Source organism: Ctenopharyngodon idella, chromosome 9 (assembly GCF_019924925.1).
Source record: "Ctenopharyngodon idella isolate HZGC_01 chromosome 9, HZGC01, whole genome shotgun sequence".
NCBI lineage: Eukaryota > Metazoa > Chordata > Actinopteri > Cypriniformes > Xenocyprididae > Ctenopharyngodon > Ctenopharyngodon idella.
The window spans coordinates 22207830-22224853 of record NC_067228.1 but is presented as its reverse complement, the minus strand read 5'-3'; the positions used below and the strand labels follow the sequence as shown (position 1 = coordinate 22224853).

Sequence of the window (17024 nt, the reverse complement as noted above, 5' to 3'; positions counted from 1 at the left end):
CAGTATTGATAGCCTAATAAAAGATTTCCATTAAACTGAATTATTATATTTTCTAGTCAGATAATTGAGAGAAGCCTCATTGTTGAAGAACCAACTGTATATGTGAAAATATCTTAAAGGGATAGTTCACCCAAAAACGAAAATTCTGTCATCATTTACTCACCCTCAAGTTGTTCCAAACCTGTATGAATTTCTTTCTTCTGCTGAACACAAAAGAAGATATTTTGAAGAATGTTGGAAACCAAAAAGTTGATGGACCCCTGCACTGACATTTAATATATCTTCTTTTGTGTTCAGTAGAAGAAAGAAATTCATACAGGTTTGGAACAACTTGACAGTGACTATCCCTTTAATTAAATATATCATTGTCTTTCTTTTCATAATGGAGGCAGCAGACAATATATTTAATCTCTATAAGGTTATTCAATGTATGTTATTCTGATTTGTTAAATTATTTTAATAAAACAGAAACAAAATTTAAAAGAAACCAATCTTAATATGTATTTTTATTATTATTATTTAATTATTTGATACGTTTACCGCTCTACTTATGTTTCAACCGACACAATTGAATGAAGCATATATTGCATTATTCCATAAAGTACTTGGCAAACAGCTACCTGCTGGACAGGAGTTGCCTGTTGGCTATGTGGCAGTTAAAAGGGTTACTGTTGAAAATGCAAATTGTGTTTTTTTTCTTGCCCTTGGCAGTAGATTAGATGGAAATGTCTGTCTCTGTCATGGCCATGTTCAGCAGAAGCGGCCAGCTTGTGTGCTCAAACACATAAAGGACATTATCTGAGCAGATGTCACCTGCACTATAGTTGTCTGGACCTGTCCACATTTGCCCTTAGAAGGATTAGTTTCCATGGCACCCTAAAGAAAACGTCATCCAGCACTAACTATTCAAATAGCACCGACCAGTTTCACTGCACCTTCACACCTGTTTGAAAACTGGCAAAGTAAATGAATGACAATCAGGAAAAACAATATGCACACCTATGGTTAATGGTGCTGTACACCACACACATTAATAAACATTTAGCATTTAGTTCATCTTCACAGCTAAATGAAATGTGGCCATATTACAGTTCAATTCATTTTTAGATATTCATAAAACTTAGACTTTCATTTGGTTCAAATGAAATGTAATATGATATGTCAAATCCTGCTTTTCTGAGCAATGACACATGTATTCCTGCAGTGAGACGGAAGCATCACACTTTCTGATTTGCAAAGGATTATTTGCATGTCAAATCACTCTGACAGTTACACCTAGTTTTTGCATTTGGATTTTTTTACATTGAACACACACATTACAGTGCATCATCATCTGATGATTCATCATCTCTTATGCTCATTAAAGCTGCATTTTTAGTACCAAAAGTACAGTAAAACCAGTAATATGGTAATTTATTATTATAATTTACAAATATCTGTATTCTATTTTAATATATTTTAAAATGTAATTTACTCCTATGATGGCAAAGCTGAATTTTCAGCACCATTACTCCAGTCTTCAGTGTCACATGATCATTCAGAAATCATTATAATATGTTGATTTGCTGCTCAAGAAATATGTATTATTATGAATGTTGAAAACAGTTGTTCTGCTTCAAGGTGCAGGTGATTCTCTACAGAAATATTTTTGTTATAGGCCTAGTGGTTGAAAGTCTCCTCATATCCTGATAGCAATCACTTTATTAAGCGGTCTATGTATTTTTTAAAATATATATAGTCTGTGGAAGGCGCAGGACCATAAAATGTTCATCCAATTATTATATTTGGTCCGAATGAAATAATACGATGTCCTACCTGCCTGTCAACGTATGTTTTTACATACCCCTGTTCACGCAGATATATGGTTTTTATGCTATGCAGATACAGACAGACCTCAGTCGGCGCTCCGCAAGCAAACAGCAGCCATCTTTTAGAATTCCTACCGAGTCAAAACAATGAGCTTATGCTGCATTCACACCATAACTACCGCAATTAAGAGATATGGCAACCCGTGACGTTCTAACCAGAGCTGTTCAGTCAGACTTGGAATTATGCGTAGGCCTATCCATGTCAACAGTATCAACACCGAAATGAATCTGCAATATATATATATATGGGTCAATGACGTGTCGGGTCATTTTTTTGTCCAAAGGCCTTAATAATAGGCCTAATAAAAAACAAAGATATGACATCCAAAGTATGTAAGGTAGTACAACTAGATCTCTTTTACTCCCAAAAGGTTTTAATTATATTTTGCTATATAAAGGTATCTTTCATATAAAGCTATTTCAAAGATTCTGAAGTGTCAAAAGGTCATTCGGTTTAACCATCCAAAAGCTAATACAGCCATTTGTGCTTAAAATATCTTAAAATGTAATCAATGTATATATTGCATGTTTTTGTAACATTATATATCAACATAGTGTAAAATGGTATGTGTAGAAGTCATTGCTTTGTTATGAGAAAGAATGTCCGGAAAAATGAATTTCACCGATGTCATTCGGAGTAACAAATATAAAGAGACCATTTTGGATCCAGTCATGGTCAATATCATGTGACAGGATGTGTCATCATTCAGACACCTGCAAAGGACCACATGGTCGTGAAGCAAAGTAACTTACTCTCTTTTAACTATTTGAAAAAATCATGTTTTCACTTGCTCATACGCACGTCCCGAAACATGAGGTTATTTGGTACAACTGCTATAAAACATAAAAAATGTTGTAGTATTTTAAAAACTTGTACTTATTATATAAAATGTTTGATTGTCCTTTTGCTAGCTAGCTAGATATAAGCCTGTTTACATGGTTTGAAAATATCGTCATTCGGTATAACCAAAAGTGTCATTCAGTAAAACTGAAATTTTGGTTAAACCGAATGACTTTTTTGGTGACAGATTTTGTCGATATTGTAAAAAATGACGAAAGCAGTGTTAATTGATTATAAAAACCACATAATCTCATTGTTAACGCTTAATAAAGCTTCAAAATGAATTATATTTTCATCATTATTTTTTTACACTTTTAAAAACCTTATCCATGAATGACTATTGTGTGTATATATATATTCATTATCCATGAATATATATATACACACACACACTTTAGATTTTCTTATCCCAGACATTGTTAAAGATTTAATCCCTGCCGCTAAGATGCTCCTCTGTCGGTCACGGATCATGGAAAGTGAAACTTAACTCTGTCACAGGGGTGGTTGGATTTATTGACGCACATTAAAAATATTTATTAAAAGCTTCTTTCTTTTCACATTTTTATTTACAACATTATCATAATAGGCTGTACATTAACTTATTGGGAGAAAACCAGTAGGTCTATGTAAAATCAGATATTGAGCACCCCCATATCTCGTCTCATGACACCTCTGCGAAGATTCGACTGTGAGATTGGTAGTCGAATCAGGCTCCTCCTATCAAAGCATCGAATCGTTGACTATTCAGGGTCACCCCTAATATATATATATATATATATATATATATATATATATATTAGTCTGAATGCATGTCATAATTACTCTGTGCTACTAGTGTGTGGTGTGTGTTGTTTCCATTATGAAATTAAAGTATTGATGCAACTTAATTATAATTATATTATTTCTCTTATTTTTGTATCAGGGTGTGTGGGATGTAATTGCTTATCCTGAGAAAATGAGGATGAGCTGAGATCTGTCAAATCAGGATAACAGCAACAGCTGTGCGCCCTGTATCTCTATAGCACCTGTTCTTACGCAAACAACACCTAACAGGTGAGAAAAATCACATATGCATGCACCGACACACACATTATTAATGCCTTGGCTTATTAGAATATTTTATAAGGTTTTTATTCCAACATAATTGTAATAAATGTATGTCTATAAAGTCTATGAATAATACAACTTATTACTCTAGTGATAAAGGTCATAAAAATGTACAGAAATCCAGAGCTACTGGTCATGCAATAAAGCATCACACCACAAGATGTCATCAAAAGGGCTGACCACTGGACTAATGTTTAGTTTACCTTTTAAAATAATAATTGTAAACTGTCTATTTTTTATTGATATGATCATGTTCTAAAATAAATGGCACTTGCTTGACATGATCAATCTGACCATGCTTATCACATTTCAAACATTACTTTTATGATGTATTATTTATTTAAAGTTGTTATTTATTGTACAAAACCAGCTGTATATGCCCAATTTATCTGAACAGCAGCAATTAAAATGTATTTCAAAAGAATATATTATTATCTGTTGTGAATAATGTGAATTATACTATATGTAGCGATTTTTTTCATAACATGCATATATATTGTGAGTCAAATGATCTCAGAAACAAAAAGAAAATAATTCTGACGGATTCTGATATTATTATTTTTCAGAAAAATAAGGGTATGAGAGATGTCCTCATATAGGTCAACAGCAGCCAGCTCTGCCCATCGAGAGCATCCACAAGCAGGCACCAGAGAGTGACCACGGCTCAGTCTAATCTCCAACAATTCTGCTATTATCTGCTCTATCCAATCAAAGTCTCGTGTCAAAGCATCGCCATTGTGAATAGCCAAGGGTCCAGCGTGGGGGCAGAGAGTGGCGTTTTGATGAGTCAGTGGGTCTAAGACCTCCACAATAGGCCGCACAGGGCTCCACAATAGTCAAGGCTAATGCGGTTTTTCTGTTGGCTGCTGCTGAGTGTGCAGGCCTGATGCGCATTCTGCACTAAATGAGGGGCCCTGTGCTATAAAAACACTGGACAAGGGCTTGGCCACCACATTGATTATACTGGATCTGTCCCACCTCAGTACGTGAGTATGACACTGTCTTAGCCCTCAGAGTGAAACATCGGATTCCTGTACAATGATAAAGAGCACAGACAGAGAGAGAGAAAGGGATCTTATTGACCAAAAAAAGATCATGTCAAATACTGTCAAAACTTTATCCAGGAATTGATTTTCACTTAATCTACCCAGGAATGTTTCACATGGGTGCATGAATTCATGCTGTGGTCTTGGTTATGCCCCTCTCCTCTCCTCGTTTTTCCTGGTATAGAGCGCGGTGATCGACAGCAGCCATGAATCCGCAGCAGGAATTGGAGCAGAGGGGGAAGTTTAGGATGACTGTGTTCGAGGAGGAGTTCTTCCAGGGCAAGAGCTGTGAATTCATGTTTGAGTGCCAGAACATTCTGGACAGAGACTTCAGAAAGATTCGCTCCATTAAGGTGGAGAACGGCCCGTAAGTGTAACCTCTGGATGTTTAATGTGCAAATGGTAAAGCAGAGAGGATATATAACTGCCATGTTTAATATTAGAGATATATTTTGATTGATTAATACATTGAGATATTTAAAAAATTAGAAGTAATGTGCACAGATATAAAATATATACTGTAGACAAATTGTATGCATTAAATCGATCAAAATTGGCAGTAAAGACATTTAAAATGACATTTCCATTTCAAATAAATGATGTTTCTATTCATCAAAGAATCCTGAAAATACAAAAATGTTAAGCAGCACAACTGTTTTTAAAATTGATAATGATAAAAAAAAATGTTTCTTGTGCAGCAAATCAGCATATTAGAATGATCATGTGACTAAAGACTGGAGTAATGATGCTGAAAATTCATCTTTGCCATCTTTGGCAAATTACATTTTAAAATATATTCAAATAGAAAACATTTTAAAATGTAATATTATTTCACTATATATTTTTGTTTTACTGTATTTTTTTATCTAATTAATGCTGCCTTGGTGATCAGAAGAGACTTCTTTCAAAAAATCTTTCTGACCTCAAACTTTTGAATGAATGATAGTATATGTGTGTGTATATATATATATATATATATATACAGTAGTGGCCAAAAGTTAGGTCCGGCCTATGAAAATTCACCCTTTATACAAATATTATTAAAATATTTGTTAAAGATTTTGTAAGCATATTGCATAGTTGTGTTTGGAGTCAGTTTTGTTTTATTTGTGATAACGCAATGAAACATGCCAAATTGTGCCAAGATCATTTTTAGCCAAGCTGTCATACAAAGAAATTATGAACTCATGCAAAAACAAAAGAGAACCAACAAAATATGCTTACAATGTATGTTTTTTCCTGTGAGTTTTTTGTGTTTTACTTTTGTATAGTACAGGGATAGACAGCGTCGGTCCTGGAGAGCCACAGTCCTGCAGAGTTCAGCTCCAACACTGATAAAAACTCACCTGCCTGTATCTTTCTAGTAACCATTAAGACCATGTTTAGCTTGTTCAGGTGTGTTTGATTAGGGTTGGAGCAAAACTCTGCAGGACTGTGGCTCTCCAGGACTGACGTTGGCCACCCCTGGTATGGTAAAATAAAACCTGCAGCTGTATAGTTTGCCTTTTTGACAGATAAATACCATAACAAAGTGTAGTGTTTTGTTCTTCCCTCATATTTAAATTATTTAAAAAATATAAAATATTTTCCCCATATTTTGATGGTTTAATTGAACTTGTAGGGTCATTAAAAACAAAAACAAATATCCCCTCCGGAAATCACTTTTGACCACTACTATACACATACAAACATTATATATATATATATATATATATATATATATATATATATATATATGAATTAAAGTGACTAACTTACTTAACATACATTTTGCAACATACTTGATTATTATGCCATCTGCACAATGTCCCACAAAACCACCAATTTAATAGTCATAAACAGTATTTCCAACTGTAACCCGAATGCTGTTTTTATATATATTTATCCAAACTGGAACAATGACAGAGAGATAGCAGAGATAGTGTGTGCGGCTGGCAGCTGCCGCTGTGTTGTGGCTGTCTGTGATGACAGATGAGCTGATAAAAGAACACAGAGCCGCTCATTCAGTCCAAACCATCGTGTTTGCTTTTCCTTTTGTGTCCTGATCAGTAGCGATCACTGCCATGTAAAACGATGTTGCTTCATGGTTTGTGTTTGTGTTGACTATGACATTCTGTCTCTCTCAGCTGGGTGGGGTACGAATATCCCGAGTTCCAGGGCCAGCAGTTTATCCTAGAGAAAGGAGACTATCCCTGTTACCAGGCCTGGAGTGGCAACAGCAGTTACAGAACAGAGCACATGCTCTCTTTCAGACCTATTAAATGTGCTGTAAGTTTTTTTTTCCATTACGTAAAATCTGCAAAGACTTTCTCAAGCGCTTCTTTTATCATTTCAGCAATCTCTGTTAAAACAGCACATTAGGTTTACTTCATAACAAATATCGTCCTAATCATCACCTCCATGATCTCATTTCCCATACTCACCCTTTCCCCGACAGAACCACAGTGACAGTAAGATTACCCTCTATGAGTGTGAAGACTTCATGGGACGTAAATTTGAGATGTGTGAGGACTATCCCTCCCTCCAAGCCATGGGTTGGTGCAGCAAGGAAGTTCCCTCAATCAAAGTCAACTCTGGAGCGTAAGTCACCTCATCACTCTTAACAACATCACTCTTAGAAGAAAAATGTTCTATAAAGAACCCTAGAGTTCTTGACTCAGTTGTAAGCCAAAAAGGTTCTATATAAAGAGGAATGCCTAAAATGATTGCATAATACTTTCATGTTTAACAGGTTATTTCAGTTTTTTATAGTGATAAAGTATGTTTACAAGCTGTTTAATTCATAAAATTTAATTAAAATTTAAAATTAATTAAAACAAAATTAATTCATTAAAATTAAATTCATAAAATGAGGGATCAAAAGTTCTATTTTACCTGACAGAACCCTATAAATATTACTATATTTAATAATTTAGTTTTTTAAATGTTCAAAACAAAAGCACAGAAAATATATATGTACATTTGATTATCTTTGATTATCAGTAAATGTCTTCCAAATGCATTTCTTACAGAATGTGTTCTTTGTGGATCTTCATTTCTTTGTTACAAATAATGTATTACTTACATAATGTAGCACCTCCCCTGCACACATAATTATATACACATTATTGGTGTGCGGTGCAATAAATGAGATTTGCCCTTTTCTCTGGCAGCTGGGTAGGCTATCAGTTTCCTGGTTACCGTGGATATCAGTACATCTTTGAGAGAGACAGACGCCAAGGAGAGTACAGATGCTACAACGAGTACGGCACCCAGGCACACACCAATCAGATCCAGTCTATGCGCAGAATTCAGCAATAAGACCCGACACCATTATGTACCCATCATGTCATGCCGTGTCATTACTATAGGCAATAAAGACATTATTTAAACTATGGTAAAAGAGTGCTTGTGGCAATTCCTTGCTTTTTTAAATAAAATAACTTCTCTGCTCAAATCATGGATCTGCTAAGTGGTAATCCTTGATGTAAAAAACAAAAATGTCTGATGCTTTTTAAAGCTATATGTAATTAGAGAAGGCCTCCCAAATTTCAAGGTAAATGTAATCATGCAGAAATGTTGGCAAGATTTTTTTCTGAGACAGACTACACTTTCAATGGAGGAATAAGCCACTTCGTTATATTTAAGAATTAGGATGATTTACACCAGCTGAACAACACCAAGTCTTGCTTAATGACATTCTACACCATCTATATGATGGAGGATGTGAGACTGTGATATTTCTAATAAACAAGAGCATGAGTACATTCATGTTAGTGCCTCATTATTTGTTCTTTGTGGGCCTGTTTTGGGGGATTTCATCTACATTTACGAATACATTTATACAAAAATAAAATAAATTTATTCATATATATATATATATATATATATATATATATATATATATAATTTTATTTCCTATAAATTAGAATTTTTTTTTTCGAAATGAAAAATATCAAAAACGTAAAGAAAAATCTTTCTATTTTAAAAATGATATATACAGTGCTCAGTGTAAATAAGTACACCCCCTTTGAAGAGTAACATTTTAAACAATATCTCAATGAACACAAAAATAATTTCCAAAATGTTGACAAGACTAAGTTTAATATAACATCTGTTTAACTTATAACATGAAAGTAAGGTTAATAATATAACTTATAGAACAAAATTTTCAGTTTTACTCAAATTAGGGTGATGCAAAAATGAGTACACCCCACTGAAAGTCTCTGGAGCAAAGCTAAATTTTAGAATACAAATGTCTAATTTAACAAGAATTCAACCACAGGTGAGTCTAATTATTCATTACACAGGTGTCCAGCAGACAGTTGACTATAAAAGGGTATTAAAACCTCTTCTCATTTCATGCTGTCAGCAATGGCACCACATGGAAGAGAAATGTCACAAGACCTGAGAAAGAAAATAATTTCTTTACACCAGAAAGGTGAAGGCTACAAGAAGATCAGCAAAGCTTTACTTATCAGTCAGAATACTGTAGCAAAAGTGGTACAAAAATTTAAAAAAGATGGAACTGCAACCATTTCACAGAGACGTCCAGGTCGTCCATGGAAGTTAACACCTCGACAGGAGCGTCTTCTGATGAGAAGGGTTGAAGAAAATCGGCATGCAAGTTCACTGCAGTTATCTAAAGAAGTAGAAAGCCAAACTGGGGTGACTATTTCCCATGACACAATACGGCGTACACTGCAGAGGAATGGCATGCATGGGTGCCGTCCACGAAAGAAGCCTCTCCTAGAGCCCAGGCACAAAAAAGCCCGCCTAGAGTTTGCCAGGGCCCATGCTGACAAAGATGAAAACTACTGGGACTCTATACTCTGGAGTGATGAGACCAAGATAAATGTTTTTGGAACTGATGGCTTCAAAATTGTATGGTGTCATAAAGGTGAGGAATACGAAGAGAAATGCATGGTGCCTACAGTGAAACATGGTCGTGGCAGTTTCCTTATGTGGGGCTGCATGAGTGCTGCTGGTGTCGGGGAGCTGCATTTCATTGATGGCATCATGAATTCACAGATGTACTGCTCTATACTGAAAGAGCAGATGCTACCATCACTCTGTGCCCTTGGTCATTTTGCACTTTTCCAACATGACAATGATCCTAAACACACATCTAAGGCCACTGTTGGATTTCTGAAGAAGAACAGGGTGAAAGTGATTCAGTGGCTCCTGATCTGAACCCAATCAAACACCTATGGGGAATTCTGAAGAGACAAGTTGAGCATCACTCTCCATCCTGCATCCAGTCTCTAAAAGAGGTCATTCTTGAAGAATGGAAAAAGATAGATGTTGCAAAATGTCGCCAACTTGTTCATTACATGCCTAGAAGACTTGGTGTCATTAAAAATCATGGAGGCCATACAAAGTACTAGATGTAGTAGTTTTTGTTGTGGGGTGTACTCATTTTTGCATCACCCTGATTTGAGTAAAACTGAAAAATGTGTAATCTAAGTTATGTTATTAACCTTACTTTCATGTTATAAGTTAAACAGATGTTACATTAAACTTAGTCTTGTCAACATTTTGGAAATTATTTTTGTGTTTGTTTAAAATGTTACTTTTCAAAGGGGGTGTACTCATTTACACTGAGCACTGTATGTATATATATATGGGTCAAAGACATTTGGATGTCCGCGTCAATAGAAATTTACAAAAGTGATTTTATATACATAGAAAGCACATTAAACATCTACTTTTAAGGTTTCAAATAAGTTTTGGGAGAAAAAAATTGTTAAAATTTTAGTGAAATAATGTCATTCAGTGTAACATTATATTTATTTAAAAATTGAAACAACATACTTATTCTGACCTGTACATATTAAAATATATAAAACAATAAGTGAGCATACTAAATTTTATTGCATTTTAAATGAATAAAAAATTCTTGCTGACAAATGGGCAAAACAGTGGCAAAGTTAAAAAAATGTAAAATTACAAGTAATTAGCATTTTTTGCTGTAAATATCCCTGACAAGATTGTTACACTAAATGACATTTTAGTGGGTGTCTTCTATAAATCATGGTAAAAATGCATGATATTTAATTTTTGCTCAGAAAAAAAAACAAACAAAAAAACCCCCAAATTAAACAGGACCCATTCTGATGTATTGAAAAACAACAATTCAAAGTTGTATTACACTTATTGTTTTGATGCTCGAAAACCCCATATATATATATATACATATATATAGTACTACAGTTGCATTGTTAACCTTTTTTTCCTTAATTCACCATACTAATGGGCTATACATGGGGGGAGGGGTGAGAGTTGTCACGTGTTCCCACCTGTTTGGGTTTGTCTGGAGCTGTCCGAGGTCCTGACCCTATTGGATCAAATACATATCGTACACGTTCATGTTTGAATATGCCTGTAATGTTTTTCATTGATGAAAACAGCCGATGTCTAATGCAATGGACGGAACTGAGAACTTTCTTGGCCTCATGCTTACCAGGATTTAAACATTACACTTTTATTGATGAAGGGTTAAAGGAAGTACGGTTTCATATTCGTCCAATCAAATCGTGTGTTACACTGGGATCCGGGTGTGTTCCGCCTCTTCTTTGTTTGTGGTGTAACCGTTCAGGACTCTGGCAGTATTTGAGCAGTTGCTGTTTGAAAACTCGCTCCCACACCCAGTCCAGGATCTCCTAATAAAATGTTCACCTGTACACACCTTTATTAAATACACATTTCCCTACGAGCTCATTAAAAGTGTAGTGGTTCTTAGTGCAGTGGTTATAAGACAGACAAGAGTGCTGAAAGCAGCTGGATCTGAGACAGGCTGCAGTCTGACATAACAGGACGGGGTAAGTCAACTTATTAAGGGAGCAAATCAGGACAGAGACCGGCACTTGTAAGTTAGTATTTAGAAGGAAATGGCAGGTAGCTATGAATCACAAATCCAACCTTATAAAACTGCACTGTAAAAAATGTTTTGTTAATTAAACTAAACGTGCTAATGATAACATTAGTTAAAGAAGTTTATTTAAGTAGCCTTAAATAGGCTATTTATTCTAGTAAAAATCGTATGATCTAACAAGGTTATATCAAGAACAGAAGGGGAGACCAGCGGGGAGCAACACATTTTGTTCTTTGAAACACAATGTTGTTTGTGCTGTGTACTTTCTCAAACTTTGATATAATATTCCAAAATTTGCCTGCTACACATTAAATATGTTTAATAATCTATTACCGATTCCTGACCTGAAATGAATGTCAAATATAAAGAGTGCAGCTGTTACAACTTACCCCCTACCGGGGAGAGTTGTGACGCCATATGAAACGTGGACATTTGATTTTATGTTGGTTATCGAATTTACTGTACATTAATTAGTATCCCCCATTTACAGCCCCATTTCATTTTAATCATTTTAACTAAAACAAAATGTTTGTACATCTAAAGTACAAACATTTAAAACAAACAAATAAAATTCTGAGGGGAAAAAAAACATTTTTTTTTTTTTTCTCTGAATCTGCGGATTCAGATACAAAGGCTACAGTGTATAGAATCGTGCAGGCCAATTACAGCTATCAGCTTGATATTAGAAACACAAACTTATCTTCAGATTTATTCCAGATTTAATCCTTTCTCTTTGCATTTTTATTTTCTAGATCTTTTCCTTTGATAAACATATCGCATTTTTCATTATTGTATTTAGGTGTATCGAATTTATTCATCAGAAGGTCCAAGCCGGCATGAAATATGTCGAGTGGACAAACTCAAGCATTGCCTCGCATCCGAGGCTTGTTTTAAGTTGCCTGCGAACTCTTTAATGACTCAGGCAGCTAAAGCAAGTCTGGGACGCCAGAGACAACACGACAAAGCGCGCGAGAGTGATGCACAAAAACAACGACAAGATGACTAGCCTATTACAGCTGATGTTAATGTGTGTTTGTGTTAATAACGATGCTGCTCTCGCAGTTGAAGATGCTGCTGGGATTCTTTATTTTTGTTCAGTTAATACAGGTTCAGTATACAGAATAAGCAGAGTGTAATCACACACCAGCACTACCTGATCTATTTCATGGCATGAATCTTTTAAACAAATATTTATTACCCCTTTCAGTTTGAAATAAAATATAGGCTACACACCCCTGTACAGTCACTGCATTAACATGTTTGCTCGGCACAAAAAAAAAAAGAAAAAAAAAAAAAAAGAAGAAAATAAAGCATTTACCTTCTTTGTCTGCATTTTTTGTCACTTCATGAGTCTACGAGTGTCGTATGGGACTATTATAAAATATATGGTTAACCTAATCTCACTCAAAAATCGTAGTTTACAATATGTACAACATAATTTAAATTTATCTACATTTATCATAGTATTGTTTTTTTTTTGTTTTGTTTTTTTAAGATTTGGTTTTGTAAAAAGGTATGAAATTCAAGGACTAATATAATAAAAAAAAGGTGTCAATAAAAGATAAGTTTAGTTATTTTCCAATCCAGTCAAGAACCCTAGGGTTCTATATAGAACCCTTCTAAACATATATATATATATATATATATATACCCCTATAAACACACACACACACACACACACACACACACACATATATATATATATATATATGTTTATAGGGGTTCTATATAGAACCCTAGGACTCTTAACTCAGTTTTAAAGAATCTTTTATGCCAAAAAGGTTCTATAGGCTTTAAGGAGAAAATTATTGCATGGGTTATTTCATTATTTATTTTTATTTATTTTTTTGGTGATGAAGTATGTTTAGTAGAAAACATATTTAAAAAAAAAAAAATTAAAAGTAATCAATAAAATAATCCTATGACGGGAACCTCTGGACCTGTAAAAGGTTATATATGAAGCGCCTAAGCGTCTCTTCTCTTCTAATAAGAGTGATAACAGAATGTTGTGTCATGTTCATATTCAATTAAAAAACAAATATTTTTTGTTTAATAACACCAATGCATTATGTAACAGTATAACCGAACCCTTATACTGCAAGGTACAGGGTTTACAATACCATCTATTGCATATTAAAGCAACATACGTTTGGGATAAAATGTTCTTGTTTACCATTATGCACTGAGGCATGGTTAAAAGGTAAATATTCTCAACCAACATGGAACAGGCCTTTCTGTTTGCAAAGAGGTAAAAAGGCGGAAAAGAAAGAGGATCTGAACCGGTTTCCATGTCAAACACTTCAATTCTCCATAGAAACTCTGATCTTAACGCAGAAACTTTATTAAACCTTGATGGTGGATTGATAAGGCCGAATTTCTATCGGTTCCTTTTTATTGTGGAGACGGGGAGGGATGACAGAGGTAAATTGCTCTTTTAATTAAACCAATGCACCGAAGGAAATTGCTGTCTGAATATTGTCTCAGAGATGGGGCTTGTGACAGTTGCCTGGAAACTTCAATCTGTCTCACATTTATTCCAGATCACAGTTTTGAGATAAAGTTTAATAAAAATCTTTGCGCCAATGAAAGCCTACCCTTTCACGTCCACCACCACCACCACAATGCGACAGAACTGCGGAGGAAGCCTTATGTTTAACATGTATCTCTCAGGTACACAGTCTTTTTGTGCGTAAAATGAGAAAAATTGCTGAAATGACTGAAAAGAAAAGGGCGATGCTAGGGGTCTGCGGGTGCATGCTGCGCACCATCGCCGGTGTCTCTGACTTCTCCATCTGGAACGCATGTCCTCTTTTGTCGGAAATCGGATATCCTTTTTCCTGGACGCGTTTCCTGACCTCAGCGCTGAAGTCTGGGCAAATACAGCGAGCTGAAACACGACGATACTCATACTATTTAACCTCTTTTATTGCGAATTGTTATTTATAGATAGGTGACATTACGTGTTTTTTCTAAAATTATTACAAATATAGGCCTACACAAACGGGGAAATAGCTATGTTTAATGCGTCTTACTCATGTTATTCCAAAATTTTCAAAATACATTTAGAACATGAATTCTAATTGTCAGACGTCTTTTTAAACGTTTTTATTTTTTTTTCCAGATCCCACAGAAAATCTTCTGAAGGAAAGCAAAAGCTCCTCTTGGACCCCCATCAACACAGGCGTGCAAAAAGGTGAGTGCATGCGATGAATTGTTGACAGACGAATTTTCTCACATTTGCGCAAAAAAGGGGTTCTTGCATAATTTTAAAAATACAGTATACTATTGTGTGTATTACGCAAAATTGTAAGATATATACGCCGCTCATTTATTATTTTATTTTATGATTAGGCCTACAATAAAACGTACCTAATTAGTAGGCTACATAGATAATAAGCTGTCATTTTGTGCTTCCAAAAGAACCTTTCAGAGAACCCTTTTTCTTAGTGTAAATAACACTTAAAGAACCTTACAAAGAACCTCAAAAAGAAAAATTCCATGGATGTTTAAAGGTTCTTCATGGAACCATATGCCAACAAAGAATCTTTATTTTTAAGACTGCAGAACCAAAAAAAAAAAAAAAAAAAAAAAACCAATGGAATATATAATTAAATATCAAATATAACCATAACCATATAGACAACTGTTTTTAAAAGAGTGATTTTAATAAGTAACTTCAAAAAACTTTAATTTTCAAGAGTGTCCTTTATTTATTCTCACGCTTCACAGAATATTGATAACAAAAGGTCGGTGTCCTTGTTTTCCCTACACTGTAAACAAGAATGGTTAGTTTAACTTAAAAAAGTAAGTTACCTGGTTGCCTTAAAATTTTGAGTTCATTGAAACTAACAATTTGAGTTAATACAATGGTTTAATCAACAGAAACTCAAAATGTAATGTTATCTGAACCACATTAATCAAGTTGATCTGACAAAATAAAAAAATGTTGTGATAACAAAACATGAAAAGAATTTTTTACAATGTACATAGGCTACATGTAAGCCTACTTTCCTTCCGTTTTAGGAAGTGGACAAATCCAGCTATGGCAATTTCTCCTGGAGCTGCTGTCTGACAGCGCCAATATGACATGCATCGCCTGGGAGGGGACCAATGGAGAGTTTAAACTGATAGACCCGGACGAGGTGGCCAGACGGTGGGGGGAACGCAAGAGTAAACCGAACATGAACTATGACAAACTGAGCCGAGCTCTGCGCTATTACTACGACAAAAACATCATGACCAAGGTGCACGGAAAGCGCTACGCGTACAAATTTGACTTTAACGGCCTGGCGCAAGTGTGCCAGCCCTCTTCAACTGAACAAGCTATTTATAAGTTCCAGAGCAACTTCGCTCCCCTCCAGTTTTCAGGCATTTCCAAACTCAATCTGGTTGCTCCAGGTGTTGGTCCGTCGGGGTTCTCCTACTGGCCCGGATCTCCTCCCACCCTCTACCACAGCCACAACCTGCAACCGCCAGGACCCTTCGGTGCCGTTTCTGCGTCACATTTAAGTTGCGTTAACAATATCAATAGTTTAAACAACCTGAACAATATCAATAATCACTATAACTGATTTTTAAAATTGGGATCAGAAGTGCGCATCGATACACTAGGTTAATATTAAAAAGCGCAACTAACACATTTTAGTAGCCAACATTGCAATCACACCCCGAGAAAGACCGTCTAATAATTCATAATAGGCCTTAAAATTCTTACTCGATTGAAATTATTATTCGGCATAACATTTTGAGGACTGTTAATGTTGATCACTTTAAGATAAGAAAACAATTTAGCGCCATCTTATGGATAACAAATAACATGGCTAATTCATCATCAATATCAGCTGGGTTGATCAGTTAAAATCAGTTTTGGCTTGCAATATTAACGTAATGTTGGCGAAAAGACTATATGGTACGAGAACAAATGGTAAGAAGCAAAACGTGTTCGCTACTACACTTGTGTAATCGAGCATATGGTTCACACTTATAAAGCGCTTTGATATTTCGTAAATAATTTACGACAGAGACCCATGCACGGTGTAGGTCTGAACATTGGACATACTTTTTCAAAATCGTATATGTCCTAATAAATCGTAAAGAATAGGCTAATTATAGATATTTTTTCATATGGGTCCACTTAAGCACGAGAGGACTGATCACTAGTCTGTGTAGTTCCCTTCTTTTCGCTCTGTTGATTATTTTGTTATAATGTATTTTGCTTGTGATAATACATTAAAATTGTTAAAAAGTCTGATCTGTTATAGGGTTATTCTTTTTGTGTGTTTCTAACCTGGCTAAAGTAGTAACCTCAT

At 35.0% G+C, this 17024-nt stretch overlaps 2 protein-coding genes across 2 annotated transcripts; both read left to right on the top strand.

Moving 5' to 3' along the window:
* Nucleotides 1-2495: 2495 nt before the first annotated feature.
* cryba2b (crystallin, beta A2b) lies at nt 2496-8587 on the top strand. The gene is made up of 6 exons (XM_051904654.1): nt 2496-3762; nt 4383-4802; nt 5047-5229; nt 6989-7130; nt 7300-7442; nt 8015-8587. The coding sequence occupies exons 3-6, from the start codon at nt 5069-5071 to the stop codon at nt 8160-8162; spliced, it is 594 nt and encodes a 197-aa protein (XP_051760614.1). The 5' UTR covers nt 2496-3762; nt 4383-4802; nt 5047-5068; the 3' UTR covers nt 8163-8587.
* A 4988-nt stretch (nt 8588-13575) lies between these two features.
* Nucleotides 13576-16963, top strand: fev (FEV transcription factor, ETS family member). The gene is made up of 3 exons (XM_051904653.1): nt 13576-14385; nt 14837-14908; nt 15739-16963. Exons 1-3 carry the CDS (start codon nt 14298-14300, stop codon nt 16284-16286), a joined length of 708 nt encoding a protein of 235 aa, XP_051760613.1. The 5' UTR covers nt 13576-14297; the 3' UTR covers nt 16287-16963.
* Nucleotides 16964-17024: the final 61 nt, after the last annotated feature.